This window comes from Erpetoichthys calabaricus, chromosome 5 (assembly GCF_900747795.2).
Source record: "Erpetoichthys calabaricus chromosome 5, fErpCal1.3, whole genome shotgun sequence".
NCBI lineage: Eukaryota > Metazoa > Chordata > Cladistia > Polypteriformes > Polypteridae > Erpetoichthys > Erpetoichthys calabaricus.
In genome coordinates this window covers 141,158,460-141,183,523 of record NC_041398.2, presented here as the reverse complement: position 1 = coordinate 141,183,523, position 25,064 = coordinate 141,158,460, and the positions used below count along the sequence as shown (strand labels likewise).

The window sequence follows — 25,064 nt, the reverse complement described above, 5'->3', positions numbered from 1 at the left end:
TGCTGACGATAATGTGATCTTCGCGGAATCAATGAAGGCTCTGATCCGGGCGCTCGAGAGACTGAGCGAGGAGTCTGAGTGTCTGGACTTACGAATGTTCTGAATAAAAACCAAGATCCAGGCCTTTAATGACCTCTTGGGCACAGCCATCAGCAGTGTGTCTGTTTGCAGAGAGAGTGTCGACATTGTCAAGAGGTTTACTTACCTTGGCAGTGACATTCATGTCTCTGGTGACTCTTCCTATGAAGTCAGTAGAGGGATTGGGAGAGCATGGGGGTCATGAGGTCACTAGAAAGGGGTGTGTGGCTCTCCCGATATCTATGCAAAAGGACAAAGGTCCATGTCTTTAGAGTCCTGGTGCTTCCTGTCTTGCTATATGGTTGTGAGACATGGACGCTATCCAGTGACCTGAGATGAAGACTGGACTCCTTTGGTACTGTGTCTCTCTGGAAAATCCTTGGGTACTGTTGGTTTGACTTTGTGTCGAATGAGCGGTTGCTCATGGAGTCTCTAATGAGGCACATTACCTGCATTGTGAGGGAGCGTCAGTTACGGCACTACAGCCATGGGACGCATTTCCCAGAGGGTGATCCAGCTTGTAAGATCCTCATTGTTAGGGACCCGAGTAGCTGGACCAGACCAAGGGCTAGCCCATGTAACACCTGCCTGCGGCAGATAGAGGGTCATTTCCGGAGGGTGGGACTGGACTACGTGTCTGCCTGGTGGTTGCAAACTGGGATCCCAAGTTGTGTCATTGTGTAGTGGGTGCGGCAACGCACTGTAGCTGTGCATGCTCCCCAACTTGACTTGACTTGTAGTAGGAATCTAGTCTACCTCTATCAGAGGGTGAGAAACAACAATCTATTATTGCAATCAAGAATATTTAGACTTTAAACATTTAAAATAAAACTCATTATATTATTTTAAAGATTTAATGCCACTATTCTTGTTTGTAAGGTACTACCTCATGAAGTAAATCATTACGTTTCTTATAAACACCATGAATAAGAATAAGGTAGGCTAACCAGGAATATTCCTTGCATAATGCATGATGGCATTCAGAATGTGACTGTGAAGCACCCTTCCCTCTTCACCTGCCACCAAAACATATTGTTCAACTGAGAGCATATGCACCTGTGCGGTACTCTACTTATCATCATAAAATGATATAAATTACATGCTGGATTTATTTGCTTAAAAATATAAAAACAGTATTTTCTGGGTGCTTATTTAACTAATAGAGTTCTCTGTATTTCCAATAAATCATTTGCTGAATCTTATGTTTATATTGCATAAGGTGATTTATTGTTTCCAATGTTTTTTTTTAATTTTACATGTCAAGTGTTACATGCAAATAATGGAAGTAAGAATTTACTGCAGATACATTTAAGCATATTTATGATGGTACACATAGTTTATAATTGGGAAAAGGACATTTTCAGGCACATAGATTACCTGCTGACAGGTAATATAATGGGAGGTATGGCCACATTATATCAGGAATTTTATCAGTAAATACAAATTGTCAAAGCTAGTGCATTTATGGCAAATTAAGTGACATACTGGTAATGTAAAAGCAAAGGACCAAAGGCATGTAAGAACAGAAAACAAAACTTTATCCGTATCTCAAGTACTCCACAACAAAGTGGTTCCTTTTTACCTCCCATCTTTCTCTGTTTAATTTTTTCGACATGGCCACTGTTCCTTCTTCCAGTGAGCCTTTGCACTAACTCTTCTGTCATCTTTTTAGTTACATGTTTTCTAGCTTGAGGAAGCTTATCGCCTACATCTTGGGTCAAATTCTGCAGTCACCTCTTTGTGTACAGGTGCACCAGTCTAGAGGTTCTTTTGAGTTTTGAGTAAAGCTGCAATGTCTTGAAAGAGCAGTACAGTCTTCTCAGCCCCAGTTATGGGCCGTGAATTGCCACATAATATCTCCATTCCTGCTTAGTAGACTGGTGTGTTCCTGTCTTACAACAGTAATGTGAAAAAATGGTTTCTAGTTAGTTATGTGGTGTTATGTCTTCTGTATAGGTCCTTTGCATTCTTAATGGTGCTCTTGTTTTATTATTCTCTTGTCAATCAGACACTCTCTCAAACTTTAGAATGCAACTGATATGTATGGAAAACAAAAAAAAAAAAAACAGCTTAGTTATCCAAGGGCCAAATGACTTTTTGCACATAACCACTTTTAGAAATATATTGCACTGATGGTTTTCCATAAATAACACTGGCATCACTGTTTCATTAACTAGACATGTGAGTTTTGATGTTAAAAAAACTGAGTGCAAAGAGGAGCTGAGTGTAGCTTATGCTTAAAGAAAAATGCCATTTGGGACAAACAGTCCTGAGATTATAATGAAAGCATATGCTGCAAAGATTGTACTATCCTTTTGAAAACTGAGGATCTGTCAGTCAACTTCTGACTTTAGAAACATTTTTAGAAATTACATTGCTACTCCTTATTGCTTTACTTTGCCAATTTTATTATACTTAATATTTTATAACATATTTCACAGAATTGCTAATAAAGCAATAAACAATTCTGTATTTCAAGAGCTAACCTTACATGTCAGGCCATTATAGTGCACATTAATGGAGTTGGTGCTAGTGATATACTAAATGGATAAACACACAATTATGCAGCTTCTACCTGTATTTATAATTGTCTTTGTAAGCCAAGTTATGATTTTAATTTTATTGATTTTATTGAAATCACCCAACATTCCATACAAATAGATCCATTTTATAAGAATAGGATTGAAAACAAATCAACCCCCACCCCTGAGAAAGAGAGCATGGGCAGCAGAATGAAACTTAAACGTAGCAAAAATAAGTAAATAGATACATTAATAAGTTAATATAGATAAATGGAGAAGAAAAAGAAAATGGGGAGAGAATCTGTTTCCTCTGCTTTAAAAGCTTATTCTAGAATGTTATTGATTAGATCCTGCCAGGTTTTGAAAAATTTCTGCACAGATCCTGTAAGTGAGAATTTTATTTTTTTGTCCTTCTCTACTTTAAGCCCATCTGGAAGTACACCAAGCACAGCTGTTAATGGGTTAGGAGGGATTGTGACACCAAGGCTGTCTGAAAGGCATTTAAAAATTTTGGTCCAAAATGATTTTAATTTGGTGCAGGCCCAAAACATGTGACCCAGTGAGGCTGGAACTTGAGTGCAGCATTCACAGGTTGGATCTTGCCCTGGAAACATTTTGGACAATTTTAAGCGAGACAAATGTACTTGATATATAATTTTGAGTTGAATAATTGTACGCTTTGCACATTCCACTCTTTTTCTGAGATGTTGAGTGAGAGATCCTTTTCCCACTTACCTCTTGGATCTTTGAAAGGGACAGACTGTAAAATGGTTTTATATATTGCAGAGATGCTGTCTACAGTAAGTCCTTGAAACTGATCAATATTTTTTCCAGCATAGAGGGAGGTGGGAGATGAGGAAAACTGGGCAGGATCTGTTTAACAAAGTTTCTAATTTGAAGATAGTGAAAGAACTATGTTGCTGGAAAGTTAAATTTAGAATGTAATTGTTCGTAGGATGCAAAGATGTTGTCTATATAAAGATCTCTAAGTAATTTAATCCCAAATGTTTTCCAGACATTAAAAATTGCATATGTTTGCGAGGGCTGAAAAAGGTGGTTCTCGTGCAGAGGTGCCACCGATAAAAGCTTCTCTATCTTAAAATGCTTCCTACATTGGTTCCATATTCTGAGTGAGTGAACTACAATTGGGTTGTTAGTATATTGGCGATAACTTGCATTTATTGGGGCGCAAAGCAAGGAATATAAAGAAGTACTGCAGGATTTTATTTCTATTGCAGACCAAGCCTATATATGTTCATCTGTTTGTGTCCATGTCTAGGTTTTTATAGTTTGTATGTTTGCTGCCCAGTAGTAAAATTGAAAGTTAGGTAGATCCATGCCACCTTCTGCATTTGGCTTTTGTAGGGTCGCTCTTTGGATACGTGGATATTTTGAATTCCAAATAAATGTGGTTATGGTTGAATCTAATTTCTTAAAAAATGATGTATTGATGTACAGTGGAAACTCAGTTCACGAAAATCTCTGAACACGTACAAATCGGGTTACGACCAAAAATGTTCACCAAACTTTTGCAACTGTTCATGACTACACACTCGGTATATGAACAAGCCAGTTTCCCTTTCGGTTTGTGCGCGCCAATGATTTCCGCACGTGTTCAGTCTCTCCTTGTGCAGAGAGAGAGCGTGTGCAAGCGAGAGAGAGAGAGACAGACAGACAGACATACAGACACACGCGCGAGAGAGAGAGACACACACACACGCGCGTGGGAGAGAGACGTACACACACGCGCGAGATAGAGAGGGCTGGCCATATAGGGCCGAGAAGGCAGTTAAACAATGCACCGGGCTTGTTTTTAAAGAGACTGATTCGAGCATTGTTTTAACCTCGTTGTATTTAATGAAGACTTTTTTCTATTGGATTTTAACCACCACTTCACTTCTGTTTACAACGATCGGTTCGTAGCGTGAATTGTTGCAATGTTACTTTTTTTGGCTGTTTATTAAATTACGGATTTTTCAAATGTTCATTTTTTTCCCTGTGCTTAAAACTCATTTAAAAAAATGTTTTTAGCGAGCGGTTCGTAACGCTATAACGCGTACTCTTGCAATGTTAGTTTTCTCTGTTGTTCAAGGTTTTCTCAGTGTTATTCAATGTTTTTACATTTAGTTTACTATTACACTGTGCATTCTATGGTATTATTAACTATATTGGTGCTTAACAATCTTAAAAAAATATATTTACATACAGTTCGTACGGTCTGGAACGGATTAATTGTATTTACATACAATCCTATGGGGGGAAATTACTTTGGGTCCACTGTATATTGGGATGTTTTGAAATAAAAGAGAAGCTTAGGGAGGATATACATCTTAATAATGTTAATTCTTCCAGCTAAAGTAAGGTGGAGGTTTGACCATCTATGCAAGTCTTACTTAATTTTTTCCATACAGATGGCGAAATTTTGTTGATAAAGAGCTTTATGTTTACTTGTGATGTTTACCCCTAGGTATTTAAACTGATCTTCGATGATAAAAGGGAAGGTGTCCAATCTAATATTGTGTGCTTGAGAATTCACTGGAAAGAGCACACTTTTAGTCAAATTAATTCTGAGACCAGAAATCTTTTGAAATTCTGTTAGTGCTGTAAGGACTGCAGGCACAGTATTTTGTGGGTCTGATATATACAGTACCATATCATCTGCATATAGAGAAATTTTCTGTTCAAGTCCTTCTCTGGTAATCCCCTTTATCTCATAAGCATTTCGACAGTGAACTGCCAGTGGCTCAATGGTGATTGCAAAAAGTAGTGGTGACAAGGGGCATCCTTGTCTGATACCACGTTCTTGTTTAAAGTAGTCTGAATTAATGTTGTTAATACAAATTGAAGCTTCTGGATTGATATACAGTAGTTTGATCCATGCACAAATGTTCGGGCCAAACCCAAATTTCTCCAATGTAGTGAAAAAGTATTTCCATTCAATCATATCAAATGCTTTTTCTGCATCCAAGGATAATAAAATCTCTGGGATGTTTGACTTTGCGGGTGGATATATTACATTAAACAGGCATTGAAGACTGGACGCTAAGTGTAGGTCTTAAATAAATCCAGTTTGATCTTGTGATATTATTGAATGCAGAACTTTCTCCATCCGTCTAGCTAGGACTTTGGAGAGTATCTTAACATCATTATTCAGAAGTGAAATTGGTCTGTATGATGCACATTGTAATAAGTCCTTATTTTGTTTAGGAAAGATGGCGATTAATGCTTGGCAAAAAGTTTGATGTAGAATTTTATTGTCTCTAGCTTCTGTGAATGGAAGTTTTGTATTTCATTTATTATTTCACCTTTTGCTAGCTGACTGACCTTTTGAATTGTGACCATATTTTTCTATTTACAGCATTAAATTTGTCATGTAATGAAATATCAATGTATGAGCTCCAGATCCACTTTTTGTTTTTTTAAGTTTAAGTGACAAAACAAACAAAAACCAAGCATGAAAGTTTGATGAAGTTCATGTGTTAGACTGGTGTGGCAAGTTTTTTGTTTTTGTTTTTTCTTTTTTTAAACATGCTGACATTCATTTCTAACCCACTTAAGTCCTGAACAAGGGTCTGCTAGAGCCTATCCTAAACCCTGGACAGGGCGCCAGTCCATAACAAACATTTAAAACTTTTTTTTTTGGAATATAATGTCATTTACTACACTGCCAAAGGCTTGAAAATTATTGTTTACTGCCAATTGCTTTAGCTTTTAATGTGTTTGAATAGTTAAGCAGTTGAATGGTTTACAGCACAGTGTAGCTAAACAACATTAGTCTTGTTAGTGTTAATTGTATTAGTGTAGTTAAAGTATTAAAATTGAGACTATCACTTTTGTGTTTTGTTTTCATGTGAAACTGTAGGATTTATTTATGAAATATAATATTTAATATAAATTGATAACTGGAGCAAAAGAAGTAGAGTGGAAGGAAATTTCGGCTTAATGTTTTTGTGCTATTTTTTTTCTCTTTTTAATGCAAATATGAAGTCTGTGCATAATCATGCAGGGCTAATTAATAAAAATGTTTGGGATGTTAGAGGAAACCATAGAACCTTGACAAACCCCTAAAAACATATGACGTAATTGTGCTATGAGGCTGCAATGCAAATCATCAAATCCTTTTAAAATTTAGGAAAAATATTTTTAATGTAGCAATATTTTTATATGTTAATTACAATTAGTCTGTTCCTTGCAAAAACACTTGTAAAGTATGCCACTATAATGAAAGCTGGATGACACCATATGCTTACAGTGTGAAAAATAAAAATGCAGGAAAAAAGGGTTTCCTATTTAATTCTTTTCTTTGCTTTCAGGTTCAAGGTCCATCAGGCAATGCATCAAGCCATTGAACAAAGCAGAGATTCAATTGTGTTGTTATTTTTGGAGGACATACCTGACTATAAGCTGCACCAGACTCTGTTTCTCCGGAGAGGCATGTTTAAATCACAGTGTATATTATACTGGCCTGTGCAAAACGATCGCCTGCAAGCATTTTACCAAAAGATGCGGGTTGCTTTGGGTTCAAGCAACAGGGTAAATTAAGCTATATTTCTATGAAATTACTTTTATATGTAATATTTTGAAAATGCTTTTGACTGAACGGTCATATTATGGAATCAACAATCTTTTCATTCATCAATTTACAATGTAGAAATGTTATTTTAAAGACTTTTCCTAAAATTTTTATAAAAGTTGCCTTCCCTGGTGCTGATTATTGCTGATTATTTTTTTAAAATAAATATTCATGTCACCTTCTGCATAAAGCCTTTTCATTCCAGTCTGTTTAGGATACAGTGCATTATATTAGTACATTGTACATTGTATTATATAATTTATTTCTGCATTATTTAAAGCAATACTTATATATTCATAATATAAAGGTTGTGAGCGTGTACTGATACAGCACGTTGCTGTGCCCACCACACGATGAACCACCTCACGATACCAAATTAGGTCCCGAGCGCAGCCATGCAATGGGTGACACCTCAGCACCACACTGGAACAGTGTGAGGTTTTTATACAGTGGCTGGAGTGCTAATCCTGCCACCAACCCCCAAGTTTTCCCCGCACGTTGGTGGACCTGAGTAGTCTGCAAAATGATGGCAGCAAAAAATATATAAAGATTTTATTTGTACAGTTAATTTGAAACTGACTCTGTATATACTGTATTCAGTGAATTTAATGTTGTTTTTATAAATATGTTTTATTGTTTTGATCTGCCTGAAACAAGTTTTAAATGCTTTATTCTGTTGCCCTGGATAGATTCTAGCAGTGTGATTGAGTGGCATTTTGTCCAGAATTGAGGCTATTGCTTCCCATGATAGCATTCTATAAAAATTAAGTTCATAATGTAGTTGGAAGGAATCAGCAGTTCCCACAGCATATCCCACTAGTTATATTCATTTGACTATTGGTTTATGACAAATTAAGGACTAATTAAAAGATACCCATTTAAACATGAGAGAACTGAGAGTGCTACAATAATTTAATATATGATTTACTTTAAAAAAAATATCCATGTCAAGCTCATACTATATTGTAGTGCCACATTAGTTCTCACCAGTGCAAACCCAATGGATTCTTACTGTTTTAGTTGGTTCACTGTCCTTAGAAGAACACCACAGTATTGAATTCATGTATGACTTTAGCAGAGGTGCCCTTTTTCTGGGCTCCCCTGTAGCTGCTGTGAAGCTGTTTATTTAAATGATGGAATGCTAGCTTATACTCCTTCTGATTCATCCACAGGCTGATGCAGCTTATCAGCACCCTTAAAATATACATAAATTTTCAAACCCTATTAATCCAGTTCAGAGCCAAGGAGGACTGGGGCCTACTCTACACACACTGAAAACAACTCTTAATGAGATACCTGTCCAATGAAAGAACTCACATTTTACCCACCAGTACCCACTCCTACTGGGTCAGGTTAGAGTTGCCAGGCAGTCTTAAATGCATAACATTTAGATGTGGGAAGGAACCGACAAGGAATAGGGAGAAAGTGGAAACAGAGAGTTTATGATCAGGATATAATTAAAATCTGAGCTGTGAGGTAGAAACAATAACCATGGTTCCATTGCAGAACTACAAATAATAATAATAATAATAATACATTTTATTTATTTAGAGCCTTTCCCATGCTCAAGGTGCTTCACAGAGTCTCAGAAAGAAACAGCAGGTATATGTAACATCGGATATAAATGTTTCCTGAATAGAACACTAAAACAGATAGATACAGGATATACAAAGCATTATACAGAATAAAAGACAATAAACCAAAGTAAAATACTAAATTTAATACTAAAAGAACGGCCTAGCAGATAACATCATTTGTGATATAACACACACACAAATTATACTGAGCATCTAGACAGAGAGGAATACTGAAAGAGGGGGCTTCTTGAACCCGACACCGTCGATAGTCATGACTGGGATGAGCTATGCAATGAGGACACTACACGAGGCAAGGGGAAGGTGCAAAGTTCAAGTGCTTTTATTAACAAAAAAAACAAAAAAAACAAAACAGTGTTCAAATAAATAGTGCAGTGTTTCCAAATAGTCCATAAATAAGTAATCCATAAAAATGAGGTGAAACGTGGAGGTTAAAAGCCAATGAATACAACCAATTAACACAAGGTTAAAAACAAACAGGCAGGAAGCAGTCCCTTTTTAAAAAAAACCCAGTGACTTCTGCTTTTAACTGGGGCCTCCCCTGCTTCTCCTATATGATCCTTGCAACAGCTGAGTCGCCCTATCTGCAGGTGCAGCTGACCCTCCACTGGTCTGGTTGCCTTCCGTCACCTTTTGCTACGTACAGCTCCTTCACCAGACCGAGACTAGAGTCCCCAGCAACTAGGGCGTTCACACTGGGGCTCTCTCTCCCAAGCCTCCTTGACTTCCTCTACCTTCTGCAGAGAGCCGTCCATAATTCTGGTCACTCCAGCTCCTCCGAAATGCTCAGCAGGAGTGATCCAATCCATCTGCCCCAAGTGTTGCCCATACACTCCTCCAATGCTCTCCTAACAGCTGCCTGCATGCGCTCCAGCGAGCCTGGTCTCTCTCACTCACTCCCACAACAGCTTTTATGGCCTCCTGCCTTCTTCTCTCATTAACTTCTGTTCTTTTACTCTTTATTTTTCTCCCTTCCACACTCGTGCTTCTATGTTTTATATGTTTTTTTACTGTGTTTTATGTGGGCAGAATAAGAAAGTGAGGAATCAAAAATGACACCAAGATTCTTTTGCATCAGTAGGTCTGATGTGATCACCATCAAGAGTGACTGAGAAGGAGCTCATTTTCTTAAGCTGCACTTTAGTGCCAATTTGTAGCAGTTCAGTTTTGTTGCAATTTAATTTTAAAGAATTCTGCTCCATCCAGGTTTTAATTTCACTAAGGCAAGTTGTGAGCTGAGAAAGCTTTTAACATTAAAATAGAGCTGATTATCATCTGCACAAAAATGATAACCCAGTCCTTAGCTACAAATGATATGGCCAAGGTGAAGCATAGAGATACAGAAGAGAAGAGGGCCAAGGACAGAGCCCTGAGGAACCCCTTGTGTGATTGGCACTGAAATGGATCTGCTGTTTCCAAGACTAACAAACCCTTGCCTATCAGACAGATAGGACTTAAACCACTGGAGGGCAGTGCCAGAGATACCCAGTATGTTCTCCATTCTGGACAGTAGAATGTCATGTCTGACAGTGCTGAATGCTGCACTAACAGAATTAATATTCTGGTTTGTCCAGAGTCTCACTGGTTACCTGAAGCAGAGCAGTTTCACAGCTGTGCTGCACCCTGAAATCAGACTGAAAGGATTCCAACAAATAAATAGAAGTTTAGTAATAAATGAGTTGGAAGGCTACAACACGCTGAAGGAGTTTTGACAGAAAAGGTAAGTAAGAGATGGGCCAGAAATTATTAAGATTGTCAAGATTGGGGCTATAGAAGCGTTTTAAAAGGGATGAATTTATTGTTGTAACAGATCGAGCAGAGCTACTCCCACAGTATGACATTAAACTGCATCCGGCCCTGCAAGCGGTCCTCCAACTTGCAGGGAAATCATGGGAGTTGGTGGCAGGATTGGCATTCCAGCCACCGTAAAAAAAACTTCACAAACTCCGAGATGACAGAAACGATTTCTTTTTGCTCTCCACAGGAGTAGCTCTACTGCAGCCACCTATAGGAAGGCTGCTTGCATCATGAAGGGGATGGGGGAAAGCCCTCGGGAGCCCCATTTCCGGAAGAGTCGAAACTGCTTGGAGAGCCAGTGGGGTCAGGTCTGTTGGGGATCGAAACTGGTGTGGTGCTGTGGCGTCGCCTGCTACACGGCAGCACTCGGGTTCCATGAGGTAGCCCATATGGGTGGGTGTATTGAATGTCTTGTCTCTCTGGCAAGATGATCATCATCCTTTGCTGTCGGAGGAGCTGCGTAAACTCCGCATTTCAGTGGCGGTACTCTCTGAGGTGCGCAGTCCTGGCCAGATCTCTGTAGGTGGATACACCTTTTATTGGTCTGGTTGGTCTGATGGCTATCATAGTCGGGGAGTAGCTGTTGCTGGTGCAGATTGGCTTCTTCCAATGGTGTCCGATATCACTCCTTTCAACGAGCATATTATGAGACTCTGATTACAGCACCCCCTGGGGTGCCTTGTCTGTTGTCTCAGTGTATGCTCCAACTGCGATGAGTGATGTCTCATCAAGGGAGACATTTTATTTGCAGCTTCACTCGGTGGTTGATGGGTGCCAACAAGGTGGCACTCCTCTGGTCATGGGTGACTTCAATGCAGCCACTGGGACTGAAAGGGCTGGCTATGAGGATTGTCTCGGTCTCCATGGGTCTGGTGACCATGGTGAAAGTGGTTCCATGTTCCTTGACTTTGCAAAAGGTCAGGGGCTATAAATCGCTGGATCCTGGTTCCAGCGCCCAGAACCGCTTCGTTGGACTTGGTACTCCAATACTGGTGGTGCGGTGAAAAAGAGCGATCACATCCTCGTGGGCAGACGCTGGAGGCTCTTGCAAAACTGCAGGGTATACAGAAGTGCTCAGTTTGTGAATTCTGACCACAGACTTGTTGTTGCTACTCTTAGGATCCAGCTTAGGTCCAGTAGGTTACCACCTACTAGGAAAATGAGCCTGGACTTGGCCAGATTCCAAGACCAGGCTGTTTCTAATGAGTTTGCACGAGCTTTGTGTGAGGAACTTTCAGATTTGGGTATGACTGCTGATCCTAATGTGATGTGGGAGACCTTCCGTGACAAGACCCTGAAGGTTGCTGAGGGTTGTGTTGCTGTTAACGGTGTTCCCAGAAGGAGGTGTTTCATCTCACAGGGCACCCTGGATATCATTGAGAGGAGTCACAGCGCACGGCTCAATGGCAACTCTGGTCTGTACTGGGAACTGAGAAGGACGGCTGTGAGGGCAGATAAAGAGGCATTTCTTAGAGGAATATGTGAGCAAGTAACACACCATCTGTGGTCTAGCGACCCATGTCCTGCTTACAGAGGAATCAAAGTATTACGCACATCTGAATCTGTTCCTCGGAGAGTCGCAGTCAGGGCAGCTGATGGAATGGTGCTTACGGATGATACTGCAGTTGTGACCCACTGGGCTGGCTACTTTGAGCAGCTGTTCAAAGCTGATCCTCCAGCTAGGACACTGGATCCATGGTCCACGGTCCACTGTCCTTGAGGTTGATCCTCCAATTAGCTGTGAACCACCCAATCTCACTGAGATTGCACAGGTGGTGAACCAGCTGAGGGGAGGAAAGGCTGCAGAGATCTGTGGTATCCGGGGTGAACTTCTCCAGGCTGGTGGTAAGGCTGTCCTCCTGGCATTGCAAGCAAACTTTGCTTTCATTTGGGAGACTGGAATCATCCCAATTGACTGGAAAATGGAACTTGTCGTCCCTATCTGTAAAGGGAAGGGTGATCGCCTAGATTGCGGGAACTACAGGGGGATAACACTGCTCTCGGTGCCGGGTAAGGTCCTTGCTAGGGTCGTCCTCAAAAGGATCCGTGATCACTTGCTCACTTACCAGTGACGGAAACAGTCTGGTTTTACACCTAAGAAGTCTACCATCGACCGCATCCTGGCACTGAGGGTTCTCATGGAGCGCAAACACGAGTATCGGCAAAGTTTCTTTACAGCCTTTGTTGATTTTCGCAAAGCGTATGCAAATGAACGAAGGTCTAGGTCTTTAGAGTCCTGGTGCTTCCTGTCTTGCTATATGGTTGCAAGACATGGACGCTATCCAGTGGCCTGAGATGAAGACTGGACTCCTTCGGTACAATGTCTCTTCGGGGAATCCTTGGGTACCGCTGGTTTGACTTTGTGTCGAATGAGCGGTTGCTCATGGAGTCCCAAATGAAGCACATTACCTGCATTGTGAGGGAGCGTCAGTTATGACACTATGTCCATGTGGCACAATTCCCCGAGCATGATCTGGCTCGCAGAATCCTCACTGTAGAGGACCCAAGAGGCTGGACCAGGCCTAGGGGATGCCCACGTAACACCTGGCTGCAGCAGATAAAGGGTTATTTATAGAGGATGGGACTGGACTGCGTGTCTGCCTGGTGGTTGCCTATCAGGACCCCAAGCTGATTAGTCATGTGGTGAGTGCAACAATGCGCTGCACCAGTGCATGCTCCCCAACATGACCTGACCTGACCTGTAACAGTCAGGATTATGACATGAAGGCAGGATTTAAGAAGTGTGGTGGAGATGGGGTCTAGTACACAAGTAGTCGGCCTCATCTTACAAAGCAGGTCGTTAACAAATGCAGATGTGACTGGTGAAAATTTAGGGTAAAAAGCTGGATAGTTGAATTATTTAGATCTTTAATTTTATTATGGAAAAAGTGGATGGATTTTTCACAGACTTCGATAGAGGATGTAATTGGGCCAGATGCAGGTTGAAATAATTTATTAGCTACAGAGAACAAAACCCTTGGGTTATTATGGCCATTATTCTGCCATAGTGTGTGTTCTTGGCTACAGTTAGTGCATCCTTATAAGCCCTTTGATGGTTAGAGAAAACCTGGATGTGCCCAGTGAGGCCAGTCTTACGTGACATTCTTTCAAGGTGTCAGCCAACTGCTTTCATAGACAGTAACTCTGAATTGTACCATGGAGCTGAGCGCTTAAAGGAAACCTCCTTATGCTTTAAAGGAGCTATTTTATGTAGTGCTGAAAGATAGACTGAGTTGTAGTGATCAACAAAACTATCTAGTGTTGATACAATAGGTGAATAGGTGAAGACAGAAAAAGATCAGAAATGGAACTAGCAAGAACATAGGGAGAGATATTTTTACGGTTTCTGAAAGAAATTTGGCATTTACAAGTAAGAGGAGGCAGAAGTAATGAGACACTGAAAAGTACAGTGTTGTGATCAGAGAGTCTCACATCACTGCTATAAGTGTTGTCGACAGATAAGCCAGATGTACAGATCAAGTCTAATATATGGCCACCAGAGTAAATAGGAAATCAAATTGCACCAAAGTCAAAACAGTCCAGTAAGAATAGGAATTCATTTCTCAGCTTACATGTAATAATGTCAATAGTGATGTTGAAATCACCAAGAAGAATCCATCCATCCATTATCCGACCTGCTATATCCTAACAGGGGTCTGCTGGAGCCAATCCCAGCCAACACAGGGCGCAAGGCAGGAAACAAACCCCGGGCAGGGCGCCAGCCCACTGCAGACCAAGAAGAATGACTCTCTCCAAAAGGGAACTTAAGTGGGCTAATAATTTAGTCAGATCAGATAAAAAAGACACATTGTATTTTGGGGGACAATAAAGAACAATGAGTAAGACAAAACCTGATTTCATTGTTAGCTTAATAGCCAGACACTTGACAGACAATGGGCAGTCATTTGGGATTCTTTTGGTGTTTAGCTCTGCTCTAACAATTACTATGACTCCTCCACCTTGTCTTGAGCTGTGAGGCTCTGCAAAGTAAATGTATCCATATGGTGTCACCTCCACGAGAGATGTAAAATCAATTGTTTTTTGCCAGGTTTCTGTTAGACATAGCATGTCTAGGTTGGGGTCTGCAATGAATTATGATAGCACCAGTGCCTTTCCATTAAGAGATCTTAAGTTAAACAATCCAGTATTAACTGACGAGGATTCAGATTCAGTTGTCCCTGAGGCTGTGAACCCAGTCAAGGCAAAGTCCATAAAGTCTATAAAAATAAATCCAATTCAGTGCAGTTTGAGTCAATTGCATCCAAGTACTATGCATACAGTAAAAAAGTGAAAGAAGTGCAAAAATTGCAAGTTTAAATGCAAATTTTAATGAAAAGTATTGTTAACGAATGAGGAGTGGCAGAAACATGCATGCACCAGCGTCCAAGTCCTACTGAAGACTGAATAAAATCAATGCTTAACCACTCAGAGTTCTTTGTATAAAATGATTAAATGCTATCTCTGCAAGTTTCTGTTTTCTAGCATAATATTTATATATCAAGTCAAATTTTTGCCAGTATATGACCTCATTGAAAATCATTAAGGTTCATTAATACCTAGATATACCACTCACATAGAACAGTATACTAAGCTGTAATACAAATATATCAAATGGATAGTTTATTCTAAAAAGTGCTGCAAGGAGAAAAACCTAAAAACAATACCAACTGTTATTTGGGATGATCCAGTGTTAGTCTTTTACCTTAACTGTTGTTGGACCTTCCTTGGCTAAAAGTACAGTTACCTCATTGAATTCTGAGATTAGAGGAGCTTATTGAACATCTAGAGACATACACTAAAAATGCTGTTCTTTAAATAATTTGTTTTCAGCAAGCCCTACAGCCCCCTCCCTGTTTGTCTACACAGTGTAATGCAGAGATGTGTTTGTATTGCAGTTGAAGGCTGTTCCATTTTACTAAAGCATCTCTGGAACCAAACTTTCATTTAGCATAAACGAAGAGTGAAATATTTTGATGTTCATAGCTTAATCATGTTAAATGATTTATTGATTAGAACATTAGAACAATCAAGAAGGGAATAGGCTGTTTAGCCCAACAAAGCTTGCCAGTCCTTTGCACATTATTCTTCTGAAAAAACATTGTCTAGTTTTGAAAATCCCTAAAGTCCTAGGGCCTCATGTGTAACACCTTGCGTAGACTTCAAACTAAGTCATGGCGTACAGACAAAACTGGAAATGTGCATATGAAGAAAAAAATTCAGATGCATAAAATGGTGCATAAGAAAAGTTCCAAGCACTTTCCCTTTATAAATCCCAATCAATTTAAATTTTAATGCATATGCGCGCACCTACAGCCTCACCCTGATTCCTCCCAGAATTTCACCTATTTGAATATGCAAATCAATATAAATAGACCCTTCCATTCAGAATTTTGTTAAAAGACAATGACAAAAGCATGTGGAAAAAAATGAAGAATTTCAGTGAATGCAAAGTGGAGTCAAGGAAAAACATACTAGTTGTTGGCTTAAGCAGTGGTATAATATAAGCAATAAAAGGAAGCTGACAGAGTGATACAGAGGCGGGGACACTCAAAGTTCAAGTTCAGAAAGTCACACAGTGCCTGAAATAAAAAAGAAGTGGTCAGATATCAAAGTGAACATGAAAACCGAGTTGCAGCCCATCGTCTGTTTATTCTGTTTCAGAAAATATTACAATAGCTGACTGCCATGCCGAGGACTCGTCTCCAGGCAGTGATGATGCTGCTGTCCCCAGCACATCTTCAGGCACTGGCTGTGCACACACCTCTGCCTTGGAAAGTACTAAGCATTAGCACAGAATCTGCAGTTTACTCCATTTTGTAAAAAATTGTGTATGCTTTCTTTGATTTTTCAGGAAGCAAATTACTTATTCCTCACTATAAGGACTCAAATTAGACAATGAATTAGAACAATTAACAATGGACACACAAGGTAACTGAAATGCATTTTATTATATCCCGTATGGGATGAACAAATTTGTTAAAGTAGATTTGAACATAACATTTATTAAATGTATATCTCTTCAACAGATTTTTAGAGAATACATTTACTATCAGGCTAACACATTTAAATAAAAACAGGTCTGTAATATTACACTTTTGATTATTAAGTAGTAGCTATATTAGTGAAAGGTTGTAGTATATCAAAATACAAAGCAAGAAGCTTCAGCTACAATGATAAGTTAGAATATCAAAAGCAAGAATGCTAAAGAATTAAAAAAGCTTTTCTAATATAATTTATTTGAAATCAGCTAATTTTAGTTATAATTTACAAACCAAGTGCTGTACTGGCACACTGGTAACGCTGTCGCCTTGCAATGAGGAGAACATAGGCTTGCATCCCGGGTCCTTCCTGCATGGAGTTTAGTGAGAAAAGTCAGTCAGTCATTATCCAACCTGCTATATACTAACACAGGGTCACGGGGGTCTGATGGAGCCAATCCGAGCCAACACAGGGCGCAAGGCAGGAACAAATCCCCAGGCAGGGCGTCAGCCCACCGCAGTGCACATGCACCCACACAACAAGCACACACTAGGGACAGTTTGGGATTGCCAATGCACCTAACCTGCAAGTCTTTGGACTGTGGGAGGAAATCCACGCAGACACGGGGAGAACACGCAAACTCCACACAGGGATGCGAACGCGGCGCTACTGCTGCACCACCATGTCGCTAGTGAGAAAAGTGCTGTATAAAAATGTAAAGAATTACTATTATTACTACTGAGGTTAGAACTTGCACTACATCACAATGTGGTTTAGATTAGATATATTTTAATAATACCATGGTGAAATTCTAATGCATACAGCAGCAGAAACATAAAAACAAAGATACAGACTCACAGGATAGATAATACAGCCAAGCAATCAATTGATAAATAAATAAATAAATAAATAAATAAATAAATACATTTAACGTGTACATCAGGTGTAAGCGCTGAATTGCCTGAGAGCAGTTGGCAGAAAAGAGCCCCAGTGGCATTTCTTGCACACCATGGTGGAATGAGCCTGTGGTGAAAAGTGCATCAAGAGAGTGCCTCGTGGATGGGGTGAAGGAGATTTTTCAAAATGACATCCAATTTTGCCATTATCCTATTTTCCATAACATCTTCCAGGGTTCTCCTTGTGATAGAGCAGGCTTTCCAAATAAGTTCTGCCATAGTGCTTCATTCCTTTCTGCTCAGTGTAGAACACCTCACTGGCTACTATGGACTGGTAGAACATTTCCAGCAGCTTGCTGCACACATCGAAAGAGTTGAGTCTCCTTAGTAAGTACAGTCTGCTCTGGCCCTTCTTGTATAGTGCCACTGTGTTGTCAGACAAGTCCAGTTTGCTGTTTATGTAAACACCCAGGTACCTGTAGCTCTGCACCACTTCCATGTCCTCTTCCTGAATGGTGACTGGTCTCAGCTGGTCCACCACCAGTTCTTTTGTCTTGCTGATGTTGAGTTGCAGGTTGTTATCCCTGCAGCACACAACAAAGTCCTCCACGACTTTCTTGTACTCAGCCTATGATGGACGAGTCATCTGAAAATGTCTGTATGTGGCAAGTATTGGTGTTGTGATTTCATCTATAATATAAAGTATCTCATTATATAAAAATCTATGAGATATCTATATTATGATTTTTTCAATGTCAGGTGTGAGAGATGGCCGGCAGTTTATCCCGGCCAGCACCCCCAGGCCGCTAGATGGAGTCCTCCCTGCAACATGGAGGTGCCCTGAATTCCCGCAGGACATCATGGACAATGGAGATCAGCTTCGCAGCCCTGCTGGATACCGTGGGGGCCGCCAGGGGACGCTGCAGGGAGGCACGAGTGTTTTTGTTATAGCCTGGAAGTACTACCTTGTCACGGGGATGGAAGAAATCAAGTACTTCCGGAGTGAAGAAAAAAAAAGAGTTTTCATCTGACCCAGAAGTGCTATGGAATCACATGGACTGAGGCACAGAAGCACTTTCGGGTCGAGGACTATAAAAAGGACTGTGGGAAACCCAGCAGACTGAGCCGGAGTTGGGTGGTAGAGTGCCGGAGCTGCTGGGTGGAGTGGAGGATTATTGTTATTGATTATTATTGTATTATTGAGTATTGTGGAGGTGGAGGTGCTTTGTGCACAGTATTTGAGAAATTAAAGTTCATTTCTGATACTTTTATCAGGTGTCTGGACGTGTTGTCTGCGGGTTTCAAGGGGCAACAGTGACCCCTGCTGTCACACAGGTTAATATAGATTTAAAATATACTGCAATATACAAAAATAACAACTAAATATAATCAAATATAAACTCTCAAGTATATTGTACATTATAACTATAATTTATAGTATGTTAAAGAGCATTTTAATGTAATTTCTAAAATATATCTTTCATTATAATAATATATCATATGTGAAAATAATCAGCCTTGACACACAGAAAAAAGGTTTTGGTGGCAGCCACCCGTATACTTAATCCCTGACTGCAAAAGGGCAAATACATTCAAAGTTGCAAACAGGTCCAAAGGGGGCTGTATTTGATGTACAGAAATATCAGAGGAAAGTTTAGTGCACACCATCACCTCCTGGCCTGGCATGGAATTACCTTTGCTTGGTCCCTCTAGTTGTCTCCCATGTGCACGTGTGTGACACATATTATAATTATATATTGCAATATACAATAATGGCATTAATTTACTTATTTTAAAATCAGTTGTGATGGTAATGAGACTTCAGACATCATAAAGGTTTGGGGCAGCCACCCGTATATTATTTCCCAGCTGCAAAAGTTTAGTAATATTTGTTCATAAGACAGAGTCCAAAACAGAACTGACTATCTGGAGGTAAGATGGTGGTTTTTAAGGGCTGGGGAAGGAAATGATGTCATCTAGTCCGGAGCTGGAAGTGATGTCATCAGACACGCCGGAATCTGGTGAGATTTCCCGGGAATGATCTGCAATAAACTGAGAGAGACAGTCAGCAAACTCTGCCACCCCCTGGTCGGGTGTAGTGTTACAGTTGCCCAGGCCCTTTAGCTGTCTCCTAAACGCACGTGTGTGACACAGTGTTTCTTGAAATACATCATAAAACATTTGAAAATATATTTTCTTGGTGGTAATGTTTTTTTTTTAAAAATGTAAATGCATTTTATTTTCGTTAAGTACAAGAAGAACGAAAAGGATGAAAATCTGCTTACTTTAGAATTATGAATATGAGGTTTCTCTCTTTGTGTAAAAGGTTCTGACCCAAGCACCACAGAAGTATTTCCCCACATGTAATATGAAATGGAGTTTTTACAAGGATCTTATGTATTGTACTACTAAGTTGAAGTTTGGTTTACTCATCCCCCTGCAGTATGAAGTTGTTTGTTGATCTTTTATAAGAATCTAGCCATTACTGTAATGGATAATTCATGCTCTCAGTAGCTAAAATGAATAAATTTTCACAGACTATATTAGTGCACTTTAATATTTCCCTGATTCAATTACTGAACATACAGTCTTTTTCTCTGCAAGGATTTATTAAAGCTAATTCCTATAATTCAGTAACGAAAGTATTATAGGCTTTTAACTTAAATCTTTCATTACATTAAAACCTAGCCTCTTGCATTCTTCTAAATAATCATAGATTATTCTCATATTGTGATCTCAACACCTTCCTGAACATATTTTGGTTATTTGACTTATTTGTAATTTTGGCAGAAATGAGCATAATTTTTCTGCACTATGAAGGTGACATTGTTTTGAAATTACTTGGGTTTTTTAAATGAATTTTCAAGGCAAAACAATCTACCTACTTCATTTTAATATACTGTAATTGTTTTAGCTTTAGAGTAACTTTAGGCATATTTTATATAGACTTTAGGAAGTAGTTTATCAACTATAATACTTGTTCTTTTGAGAAAAGTTTGGACGATCATTTCATCCTTTCTACTATTTTGATTTTTTTCACTGTACTCTGCACACATAAAAATAATGGCCCTATAAACCTATTTACTGTCATGAACTAATGAGTTCCTTAGCACAAAGTTGCACAAACTGTACAAAAAAGTCTCACAAGTTGAAGGGTCTGTCAACCATTATCTTGTAAACCAAACCAAAAAAGGGTAAATGAAGAATCTTTATAAAATAAAAGATTTATTTATCAAAAATTATCTGTAGTGCAAAAGAGTTCTGAGGAGCCCACAAGGAATTGGTTTAACACAGCAGGCAATCCACTAGTGAACAAGTCTCCTAAAACACAGATACAAAGATAAGTCAAGAAACATATCAAGAGATCAAAGATACATAAAATAATAAACAAAGGATTAATCACAAAGCAACTCACCAACACCACCCAGTGCATTCAGTGAACTGCAATAGCTGTGTGTTCCCTCAGTCTTTACAGAGTTGAGGGCAGTCTCTGGACAGAGATGGACAGGTGGTCCCACATCTTCTGGAACCTACTACAAAACACATGAAACATGTTAAAACAAGCATAGAGACATAGAAATTAAATAATACTCAAACAATGCAGAATAATTTGAATACTTACAATATTAACATGAACAAAAGAATCAAAAATTGACAAAAACATAAGAAATGAATTTGCACCCAAACTAGAGGAGAGGCCCTGGCTGAAACAAAACAGTTGCATCTTGAATGTCTTCCACTTTTATAACATTAAAAATAATTACAATAAACATTCTTGTGGTCACAACAGGTACATAATACAGTATGGCTTCGAAGTCTTTTCCACTTGCTAGGCACCACAAGGCTTTTTATCCCACCCAACTGTCATTCCACTCTCTTTTGCTCTCTTTATCTTCAAATCCATTCCACTGCTTCTCTTGCACAATAGCCTTTGCCTCAGCTCAGCTTCTGATTTAAGAGTAATTTTAGTTATGGCCATCAGGTTAGTGTTCCCAGTGTTCCCCTAAGCTCTTGTCAACCTTAAATGCCAAGTTCATGGAGTAGTTTCTTGGTTTTCTTAAGGAAGTGTCACAGTTCACTTCATCTGTTCAAGATATCCTAGATAAGATTACAGAAAGGCATTGAGGGGAACAACAAAGGACTCCAGATGCCTCAAGCCAAGTTTTGCTTTCTATCAAGAGAAGAACAGAATTTTATGGAGTGAGGCTCCAGGTAAAAAGGTCACATAATGTCTCCAGGATGTCAGAATGTGCATCATTTCATATAATTTGGGGATTAGGTAAAAGGTAAGCCAGGACAGAGTATGCTCACTACTGGACAGAGAAAGTGGAAGATCTCTGCTGTTATAGTAACAAATACTGCATAGCCAAGAATGGAGGGTCCTATCTCTGTTAACTAGGACTGATTAACAAAAAAAGTAAAAAGGACAACTGAACTGTTGGGTTGTACTGCTGGAAGGAGATCATCTCTGATATCTGGGCTGAGACTTAACCTTAGTGTTTACTAGCTGTTGTTAAACCCAGTTTCCATGGATGGATAATTATCCTCAGTCCTCTCATTTTTCTTATATTCAGTTTTGTATTATTTATCATCTAGAATGCAAATGACTATGTTACACACAAGCCGTTACTAAGTTAAAACGTATATATTTGCCCTTATGCACTTTATTTTTAGTTTATGATCAGCTGGTCATTTAGCATCTGTAAAAGAGAATGTTTTCCTTTTATTACGAATCTCAGTAGAAGCAAAGACCTCTTTTTTACTCTTTTCATTTTATGAAAATTAAATTTACAAACTGGATAAATTCACAAAAATGTACAATATTCAATTCTCTACTTATCACTAAATATAATATTTAAAAGTCTGAATTAGCGTTAAGCTGGCCTAATTCTTGGTGAATTTGGTAGGAATGGTAAGAACTGTAATATTCTTCACGTGGCAGAAGTAGGCTACATGATAAACATGAATAGTTGCATCAGATATTTTAAATCTTAAAGTGTGTGTGTCAATTTAAATGTTTAAAGTCTAAATATTCTCAATTGCTAAAGACATTTTTCATATTTCACTCTCTGATAGAGGTCCGTGGAGGGCTAGATCCCTAGTAAAGGATCAAAAATAAAATATATTCATAATCACAGACCATGCAATAGCATAAAGCAATATCCTACCTGCTTATGTTTGAAATGTGTCATTTATAATTTTCTTGGGGTGACACTCAGAGGGTTAGGACCACCAGTAAAGAAGCAATTATCAAAATATTATCATATTTGTGATCAGCATCCTCAAAATAGCATAAAATGACACTCTACATGCCTATGATCTCCAGTTTTGTAAAAAGGAGTAAAGTTGACCCCTCTTATCCTATTAGGGGGTGAACCCCTGGGGCCGGTTGATGTGGCATGCACAACTTCAAGTTCTTCTGATCATTTTTGCTGAAAACACCTATTATTATTTTACTCCAAAAATGGCCTAAACATTTTTTTTCAGGTCTAAAGAACCAAAAAACAGCTCAACCTCTTGTGTAACTAGGCATCAAGATGAGTCAAACAATATATTATATGTGGAGGTTTTCTAGTACTGGTGACTCAAAAAAATCTGAAGTGATTTAAAAGCATTCATAAGTAATTCTTATGAACACAACATGCCTTGTCTTGATCTTTCCGTTAGGAAAGGTGTCATTTTGCTTGGCTTTTCTCTACATTGGGAAAAAGGAAATACAATACCATTTCTAGTTCAGTGAAACAACAGTAACAAAAATATTAATTTACAGTGATAGCTCTGCATGGTACCCCTTTCCTCCTTGTAGATGGTGTTATTGTGCAAAAATTAAAAGTAGTAAACTCGTATCAGTTATTTAATTACTGTTAGAATGTTATAATTAAATGTTTATAATTTTTCATTATATACTGATTACATTTTTTGAATCTACAAATACAGTATACTTCTTTTTGCAGTATGCAAAATTTTCTTTGTACTTGGCACACCTAATCTGTTTTTGTGTTGCTTGGTTACGTTTTCGGACCCCACAGCGTACTAGCCAGATCTTTACAGATGTGTGCACATGTGCAGCCCAAATTTATCAGTTCTGCCTAAGAGCTTTTAAGCTGAAATTCTCTAAGTGGCCCATTGATTGTTTTTTTAATGAAACAATTTATAGCTTAAAATTTCATCTTGCTGTTTTGGAATAGTCATTATTGTTATCATGAATCATATCAATTACTTATGTATAATACAATTTTGCAGTTTTCCCAATGAGCAAAAACTGAGAATTAATGAATATTTATTTGTGTTTTAGTTTTTAGTGATTTGATTGATCTGATGTTAAGACATCGTTTAATCATATAGGGGTTGTACTGTATGACAAAAATAATATGTTGATATATCTTCAATTTATATGCTTTTATATGCCTTTATTTGGCCAATATTTTATCACTATTGGCGCTGGTAGCCTACTATGTGTTGTGAAATGCAGTGTCTCTCCCTTGCTCCTTCAACCTGAGGTTTACTGGAAGGCTTAACCTTCCTTGGCCACCCACCAATGCCACTGCGGCCACTCTGACCATCCATGGCTGCTTCACCATCTACACTCATGTTCCCCAACTCAATGAACAGATCCAAACAAGGCTTGTTCCTGAGACTTGCTGGTAGCCACCTACCAAGGCCAATATGTTTAAGTAGCAGAGCGGTTCTCCTAAGTACTCCTCTCAGTTTCTTGTCACTCATACACACCTCTGCTGAACAGCTTCTCAGGATGGGACTGTCATTGTTTCTCTGCAAGGTCCATGTGGCCCACCAAAATTTTTAATCCAAAAACACGATTATTAATTTATATCATCCATTAATCCAGTTTTAACAAGTACTTTCCACTGCATAGTCATGGGGAGCTGGAGCTTACTCCAGCATTGTTAGCTGCATGCTGTAAACCAAATCCTGGAATGGTACACCAATCCAGTACAGAATATCCATCCATCCATCCATTATCCAACCCGCTATATCCTAACTACAGGGTCACGGGGGTGTGCTGGAGCTAATCCCAGCTAACACAAGGCGCAAGGCAGGAAACAAACCCCAGGCAGGGCGCCAGCCCACCGCAGAGTACAGAATATCGTTTACTGTATTTATATTCAAAATAAAATTTGTTGGGTTTTTTTTGTCTAGTATTGCAATTTTGTTGGAAAATAAATACTTCTATATTCAACATTCTTTCAGGAAAATAAAATTAAACTATGTTCCAATAGCCCATTACTGGAGGGATACCAAGAGGAACAAGAGAATTCACTTTTTATGTTTTTCTTCTTACATTAGCAGTTACTGTTCCGTGATGCTGTAAAATGCCAAATGATACAGTTGTTTATGTTCTTCTTTCACTCCATCTCTTAAAATGGCACAAGATAGAAAAATAAAGTTTACCCCCTTATAATTACATACTGGGGAATGCTCAACTATCTGTAAAGCACACTTAGCCTGCTGTAGCCTGGATTCCAAATTCCCCCTGCACACTTGTGCAGAAATCTAGTAAAGGCAGAAACACCTGCATTTGTATAGTTTCTATAAAGAATATGAACTTCAAATGTGTAGTGGACACATCTATGATTATTCATTGGGACATGTATAGTATAAAGTA

At 38.9% G+C, this 25,064-nt stretch overlaps 1 protein-coding gene and 1 long non-coding RNA gene across 5 annotated transcripts in view; one reads left to right on the top strand and one right to left on the bottom strand.

Annotated features, from left to right (window-relative positions):
* Window positions 1–5,810, bottom strand: part of LOC127527983 (uncharacterized) — a 39,092-nt gene extending 33,282 nt beyond the window's left edge. The window contains exon 1 of the long non-coding RNA XR_007935177.1: window positions 5,725–5,810. This is a non-coding gene — a long non-coding RNA (uncharacterized LOC127527983). The remainder of the gene's footprint in view (window positions 1–5,724) is intronic.
* Window positions 1–18,667, top strand: part of tlr3 (toll-like receptor 3) — an 84,868-nt gene extending 66,201 nt beyond the window's left edge. For 2 of the 4 annotated variants that reach the window (XM_051928505.1, XM_051928506.1), the window contains exons 6-8: window positions 6,914–7,133; window positions 10,343–10,488; window positions 18,200–18,667. In XM_051928505.1, coding sequence (XP_051784465.1) covers window positions 6,914–7,133; window positions 10,343–10,480 — 358 coding nt within the window. In that variant the 3' untranslated portion in view covers window positions 10,481–10,488; window positions 18,200–18,667. Of the gene's footprint in view, window positions 1–6,913; window positions 8,770–10,342; window positions 10,489–18,199 lie in introns of those variants that run through there. The other 2 variants (XM_028802091.2, XM_028802090.2) reach the window with 2 other exon arrangements.
* Window positions 18,668–25,064: the final 6,397 nt, after the last annotated feature.